The sequence below is a fragment of the Nerophis ophidion genome, linkage group LG13, assembly GCF_033978795.1.
Source record: "Nerophis ophidion isolate RoL-2023_Sa linkage group LG13, RoL_Noph_v1.0, whole genome shotgun sequence".
Taxonomy (NCBI): Eukaryota; Metazoa; Chordata; class Actinopteri; order Syngnathiformes; family Syngnathidae; genus Nerophis; species Nerophis ophidion.
Window position 1 is genome coordinate 47488428 of NC_084623.1, and position 7949 is coordinate 47496376.

The 7949-nt window shown below is 40.6% G+C and overlaps 1 protein-coding gene across 7 annotated transcripts in view; it reads left to right on the top strand.

The window, feature by feature from the left end:
* Window positions 1-7949, top strand: part of LOC133564665 (arf-GAP with Rho-GAP domain, ANK repeat and PH domain-containing protein 1-like) — a 180233-nt gene that overhangs the window by 167181 nt on the left and 5103 nt on the right. For 3 of the 7 annotated variants that reach the window (XM_061919125.1, XM_061919126.1, XM_061919131.1), the window contains one exon: window positions 3618-3776. In XM_061919125.1, coding sequence (XP_061775109.1) covers window positions 3618-3776 — 159 coding nt within the window. The remainder of the gene's footprint in view (window positions 1-3617; window positions 3777-7949) is intronic. The other 4 variants (XM_061919127.1, XM_061919128.1, XM_061919129.1 and 1 more) reach the window with 2 other exon arrangements.

Here is a 7949-nt window from a genome sequence, read left to right on the forward strand (position 1 = left end):
TGTGCGCTCTTGAACCGCTGAAGGAGAGTTATTGTCTTTTCCCACGCTGTGAAATAGGTCTCCTCTGGCATATTTATCCAGAAAAGTGTGGTCTCATCACAATTAAAACGTGCTTTGTTAATTCTTCCATACACGTGAGCGCCATTAATGTACTCCTCGCGAAGAGTTTTTTTTTTTAACTCCACAGCAATTCCTTCCTCCTTTAAACACGCTGGTCTGTTGTCTTTTTGGAACCCATATATCAAATTAGCAAAATGGACAAAACTTGTCAAAAGGCTAAAAAACAACAACAACAAAAAACTGAAAAAAAGGCAGTCACGCTGAAATAGTGACGAGTAATGTCCTGTAGGCGTAACTACCTACTCATGGCCTAGCGGTTAGAGTAGGTTGTGAGTTCAAACCCCGGCCGAGTCGTACCAAAGACTATAAAAAAAATGGGACCCATTCCCTCCCTGCTTGACACTCAGCATCAAAGGTTAGACTTGGGGGTTAAATCACCAAAAATGATTCCCGGGCGCGGCGACCGCTGCTGCCCACTGCTCTCCTCACCTCCCATGGGGTTAACAAGGGGATGGATCAAATGCAGAAGACAAATTTCACCACACCTAGTGTGTGTGTGTGACAATCATTGGTACTTTAACTTTAACTAAGGTACACAAGTACAACAAAGCTTTGTTTTCAGCACAAACCCGTTCAAGATTAGACAACAAAACAGTGTACAGCGTTACAGAACAGGAACGCTATTGGGTTGCCACAAGACGCCCAGTAAAAGATGGGGAAAAAGGTAAACGCTGGGGGAGGGTGAGTAAAAAAATACAATCTAGACAGGGCAAAAAAATTCTATAGCAAAGGACATATACATATTACATAACATACATCTCGAGACTTGCAACAGAGGGGAGGGAGTGGGGGCTACAGTGGCGGGCTGCAGCTCTTCAGGCGCTGCCCAGCGGTCCATCACCACTAAGGGGTTCGCGTCAATGCCGTTAGATGTGGCGTAGGGTATGTGTGTTTGACGTATATTTTTGTGGATGTGTGTGTGTGTGTGTGTGTGTGCAAGTCTGTCGCGTGTCTATGTTCCGCGGCCTTGGTGTTGTGCAGCCTCTGGTCAGTCCAAAGTCAACGACAACATGTGTGTGTCCATGAGAGACAAGGAGGGGGTTTGTTGCCGCACTGTCCTTCGGGAGAGTCTCGAAGCCAGGGAAACAATAAATACAAATTTATTTTCACTCTAAATTGTCTATGAAGGGAATGAATGAAGCGTGTCTACACAGGGACATGGGTCGCACATTTAGCTCGATCTAAAACTTAATAAATCGAAAACTTTGTAAATTGGGGTTCCACTGTACCTGGTAAAGTCTTACAAACCCCGTTTCCATATGAGTTGGGAAATTGTGTTCGATGTAAATATAAACGGAATACAATGATTTGCAAATCCTTTTCAACCCATATTTAATTGAATGCACTACAAAGACAAGATATTTGATGTTAAAACTCACAAACTATCTTTTTTTTTGCAAATAATTCACTTAGAATTTCATGGCTGCAACACGTGCCAAAGTAGTTGGGAAAGGGCATGTTCGCCACTGTGTTACATCACCTTTTCTTTTAACAACACTCAAGAAACGTTTGGGAACTGAGGAAACTAATTGTTGAAGCTTTGAAAGTGGAATTCTTTTCCATTCTTGTTTTATGTAGAGCTTCAGTGGTTCAACAGTCCGGGGTCTCCGCTGTCGTATTTTACGCTTCATAATGCGCCACAAATTTCCGATGGGAGACAGGTCTGGACTGCAGGTGGGCCAGGAAAGTACCCGCAGTCTTTTGTTTTTACAAAGCCACACTGTTGTAACACGTGCTGAATGTGGCTTGGCATTGTCTTACTGACATAAGCAGGGGCGTCCATGAATAAGACGGCGCTTAGATGGCAGCATATGTTGTTCCAAAACCTGTATGTACCTTTTAGCATTAATGGTGTCTTCACACATGTGTAAGTTACCCATGCCCTGGGCACTAATGCACCCCCATTCCATCACAGATGCTGGCTTTTGAACTTTGCGTCGATAACAGTCTGGATGGTTCGCTTCCCCGTTGGTCCGGATGACATGATGTCGAATATTTCCAAAAACAATTTGAAATGTGGACTCGTCAGACCACAGAACAATTTTCCACTTTGCATCAGTCCATCTTAGATGATCTCGGGCCCAGAGAAGCCGACGGCATTTCTGGATGTTGTTGATAAATGGCTTTCGCTTTGCATAGTAGAGCTTTAACTTGCACTTACAGATGTAGCGACCAACTGTATTTAGTGATAGTGGTTTTCTGAAGTGTTCCTGAGCCCATGTGGTGATATCCTTTAGAGATTGATGTCGGTTTTTGATACAGTGCTGTCTGAGGGATCGAAGGTCACGGTCAATCAATGTTGGTTTCCGGCCATGGAGTGATTTCTCCAGATTCTCAGAACCTTTTGATGATATTATGGACCATAGATGTTGAAATCCCTAAATTTCTTGCAATTGCACTTTGAGAAACGTTGTTCTTAAACCGTTTGACTATTTGCTCACGCAGTTGTGGACAAAGGGGTGTACCACGCCCCATCCTTTCTTGTCAAAGACTGAGCATTTCTTGGGAAGCTGTTTTTATACCCAGTCATGGCACCCACCTGTTCCCAATTAGCCTGCACACCTGTGGGATGTTCCAAATAAGTGTTTGATGAGCATTCCTCAACTTTATCAGTATTTATTGCCACCTTTCCCAACTTCTTTGTCACGTGTTGCCGGCATCAAATTCTAAAGTTAATGATTATCAGTTTGAACATCAAACATGTTGTCTTTGTAGCATATTCAACCGATTATCGGTGGAAAATGATTTGCAAATCATTGTATTCCGTTTATATTTACATCTAACACAATTTCCCAACTCATATGGAAGCGGGGTTTGTATTTACGGATGCCAAAAATATGTCTCATTGCTCTGTTAGAGCATCAGAGTTTATTCTTCATCCTGTTAGCACGTATCGGAAATGATTAGTTTCCAAATTGCATTCAATGGTTTGTTCAGCACTGTTCATGTTTGCGGCTCCGCTGCTGCAGCACAACTCAAGTCAGTGACGTTGGAACCATCAGGCATGGGAATACTGTGTCACTAAAGTGGAAATATGCACTAAATATAGCACAGGCCTGTGCTATTTATACGGCTCTGTAACATATCTTGCTGTGTGTTTATTCTTTTTTAAGTTCTAGTATGCAAAAAGGCATTTGTTTGATCGTGTTGTTACTTGTAACCTTTGAAAACAGGCAACATTACAGTAAATGTTAAAAATAGCATTTTGATGAGATTGTCAAGACTTTTTTCCCCCCGGGAGCCGTTTCCTCCTGACATTTTCCAGAGGTGAAAACAAAAGTTGACCGTCTTTGTGTTACGTAGTGGAGTACATGTTGCCCGACCGGGCGTAAAGGACACACACACACACACACACACACACACACACACACACACACACACACACACACACACACACACACACACACACACACACACACACACACACTCGGGGGCTGCAGGTCATGGCTGGTGTCAGACTCATCACATTTGTCGTCACTCTGCTCCTCTTTTTAAAGAACGACGGTGACGTGTGGCCGCAGGACGGACTCCAGCCGAGCCGGGTGAGCCGCGTGTTGCCGGACACGCGTCACGGTAACGTGTCATTGATACCGCTGCGTGGCAGTGAGAATGAGATGCGGAACAGCGTAGCAGCTTTCAGCCAAGATCCGCTTGCTGTGAGTCAACCTACCAATCTCTGTGTCCAATCGGCAGACGCGGACAGCTCGCAGCTGTTCGATCTGCTCAGAGACGCTGGTGCTTCTTAACTGGTGGTACAAACCCGCAACTTTGGTCCGAAGGAGACTCAAAAAAAAAACACTGTAATAATTTTAAGTATCCAAAATTCAGTATTAATTAAAACACTATGATTGTTATTGTGCAGGGGTTCTAAACCTATTTGACTCAGGGGCCAACTCAAATATTAACACTGTATTAGTAATCTTACTCTTGATTTTAATCGTATTCAATAATTACATCCACCCTACTTTTCAAATGATAATAATCACAAAGATTATTATCAGGCTCATTACTATAAAAATGTGAATCCAATATACTGCAAAAGAAGAGACTCATATACTGATAACAAAAACATTTACCGTATCCAAACTCCTTTTCAAATGATGGAAAACCTTATTAATCACAAAGATTATTATCAAGGCTGAGGTCAGGCTCATTACAATAAAAATGCGAATCAAATATACTGCAAAAGAAGAGACTCATATACTGACGACGAATATATTTACTGTATTTTCCGGTATTAAAGGCCTACTGAAACCCACTACTACCGACCACGCAGTCTGATAATTTATATATCAATGATGAAATATTAACATTGCAACACATGCCAAAACGGCCTTTTTAGTTTACTAAATAGCAATATTAAATTTCGCGCAAAGTATCCTGTTGAAAACGTCGGTATGACGATGCCCGATCAGAGCTATAAGTAGTCTGCTTTAATCGCATACATACACAGTATTCTGGACATCTGTGTTGCTGAATCTTTTGCAATTTGTTCAATTAATAATGGAGACGTCAAAGAAGAAAGATGTAGGTGGGAAGCGGTGTATTGCAGCTGCCTTTAGCAGCAAAAACACAGCCGGTGTTTCCTTGTTTACATTCCCGAAGGTGAAGCTTTACTACGGAACACAGCGGTCAAGCGAACATGGTTACCGACCACATGTCAACTGGCAGGTTTCGGTGAGAACATTTGTGGTAATAAGTCGGCTCTTACCGTAGACATGAGCGGAGCTTGCGTCCTCCTGCAGCTGCGGACTCTGTTGCCTCTTCCCACCGGAGACACTGGCGGTCACCACACCCGTGGCCACACCCCTCCGATTTTCAGGTACCATATAATCTCACTAAAACATTAGTAACACAATACGCAGATAAGGACTTTTCCAGAATGATCCTAGTAAATGTGTCTAATGACATCTGAATCGCGTTTTTTTTTTTTTCCTATTCCTTCACTCTCACTGTCCTCATCCACGAATCTTTCATCCTCGCTCAAATTAATGGGGATATTGTCGCTTTCTTTCACTGCTGGTAGCCATGATTGTAAACAAATTATTAGCGACCAAAAGTTGCAAACTTTATCGTCGATGTTCTCTACTAAATCCTTTCAGCAAAAATATGGCAATATCACGAAATGATCAAGTATGACACGTAGAATGGACCTGCTATCCCCGTTTAAATAAGAAAATCTCTTTTCAGTAGGCCTTTAAACCGAGATTTTTTTTACATATAAAGCCGCATTTGACTATGAGCCGCAGATATACCAGTACGAAATATTTGGTAAATGTTTATTTACATACCCTTATTGTTTTCAAACACGGCAGTAAAACGGCTGGTCAAACAAAACAGAAGTCATCGTCACGGAACCACGAGCTGCAGAAGCTAGATTACCTATAATCCGCTAAACAGACTCAACAGCTCCACTGAAACAACACAAAAAGAATGCCATTGTAAGTTGATAACACTATCACAGACATTTATTAACGGGTTGGAATACTTTCTAATGCTAACAACGCTAAATTACTTACAGTACGCGAGCAGGTACAAATGTGCATGAACACACTCTTACACGCATCACACATGGGACGATTTTGGATGATTAGGAATTGTTTTAGTTATATTGTAAAACTTATAAACGATTTTTAATGGATTGATTGATTGAAACTTTTATTAGTAGATTACACACTACAGTACACATTCCGTACAATTGACCACTAAATGGTAACATCCGAATAAGTTTTCAACTTGTTTAAGTCGGGGTCCACGTTAATCAATTCACGGTAGAACAAATATATTAGGTTTTTTTTTCCGACACTAAATTTTAGAAGAATACAATATTTTTCCAAATATTATGAGTCGCAGATATATATGTTGTGAAATGAGTTATTCACTCAGAATTATTACGTAAATCTTTGTCTGCATACTTTGTTTTTAAACAATGTCTGTAAAAAGGCAGTAAAACGACTGCTCAAACAAAACAGAAGTCATTGTCATGGACCCACTAGCTGTGGAAGCTTGCTCTCCAATCAGCTAAATAGACTTAATAACTCCACGGTGACGTTTTGGTGAATTTACAGAAGAATTTGTGAAACTGAAACAATTAAAAAAGAAAGCCATTGTAAGTTAATAATACTAACACAGACTGATTATTTCATAGTAGATTACACAGTACAGTGCATATTCCGTACTATTGACCACTAAATGGTAAAACCCGAATAAGTTTTTCAACTTGTTTAAGTCGGGGTCCACGTTAATCAATTCATGGGATTTGTGAACGCGTTAGCATATTAGCTAATGCTAACGATGCTTCGTTACATTCCGTAGCACATACAAATATGCATGAAAACACTCCTACAGACATCCCACATAGAAAGCATGAATTGTTCTATTGTAAAACTTACAAACATGGCAAATAAATAGTCCTCTCGAGCAGAAACGCTATGGACAGTTATATTTCCGGTTGAAGGCATGAAACAGGAAGTACGTTTTCAACCCCCAGCACCTGCAGTAAGCCAACGCCTTAGCACAAAGGATTACACACCTTTTAATGTCTCTGTCGGTGTAGTATGAAACCTATTTGTTAAATATGAAACATTACGACCGTTGGCGAAGAAAAACCCTACAATTAGCTGAACCGTTCTATAAGCTGCAGGGCTCAAAACGTTGGAAAAAAGTAGTGCCTTGTAGTCTGAAAAATATGGTACAAATAAATACATTCTAAGTACATTATATATGTATATGTTTCTTGCATAATTTGTCAATAGTATTCAAGTTTGAATGAAAATACAGTTTCAACCCTTGAGTCATATTTTTTGCGCTTAAGAAACCTCTTGATGACTTGAGCTGCAGACTTCTTCTGTTTGTTTGAGATTGTCGTTACTGCCACAAGTGGTGTAAAAATGTATTGCACTTGAGTCCTGCTGCCACCCTTAGCTGAAAAACAGATATTTTTTGGGTTAAGAAACACTGCATTCGTTTCTCTCTGTTCATTATCCAGGACAAGTTTAGGGTTTGTACCCATGAAGCATCATAATCTCTGCTCTCTGATTTATCTTTAAATTTATTGATCACATCTTTGATCCTGTCTGCTTAAATGTGAGTTGATGTAAAACCAAACAAAGGAGGGGTTCCTAATTGCAATAGATGACAACTATTTCCGTCATCTTAGTGTTAAAAACGAAGAAGGGCAGACTGCACTATGCTGGTGCAAGTGTGGGGCCAAGAAAAGACACATGCAACAGTTATCCTGGCAGGACTTTAGCACAACAACAAACAAAGACAATGAAACGCACAGTGGGGCAAAAAAGTATTTAGTCAGCCACCAATTGTGCAAGTTCTTCCACTTAAAATGATGACAGAGGTCTGTAATTTTCATCATAGGTACACTTCAACTGTGAGGGACAGAATGTGGAAAAAAAAATCCAGGAATTCAAATTGAAGGCATTTTAAAGAATTTATTTGTAAATTATGGTGGAAAATAAGTATTTGGTCAACCATTCAAAGCTCTCACTGATGGAAGGAGTTTTTGGCTCAAAATCTCACGATACATGGCCCCATTCATTCTTTCCTTAACACGGATCAATCGTCCTGTCCCATTAGCAGAAAAACAGCCCCAAAGCATGATGTTTCCACCCCCATGCTTCACAGTAGGTATGGTGTTCTTGGGATGCAACTCAGTATTCTTCTTCCTCCAAACACTACGAGTTGAGTTTATACCAAACAGTTCTATTTTGGTTTCATCTGACCACATGACATCCTCCCAATCTTCTGCTGTATCATCCATGTATCCATTTTGGTATAAACTCAACTCGTCGTGTTTGGAGGAAGAAGAATACTGA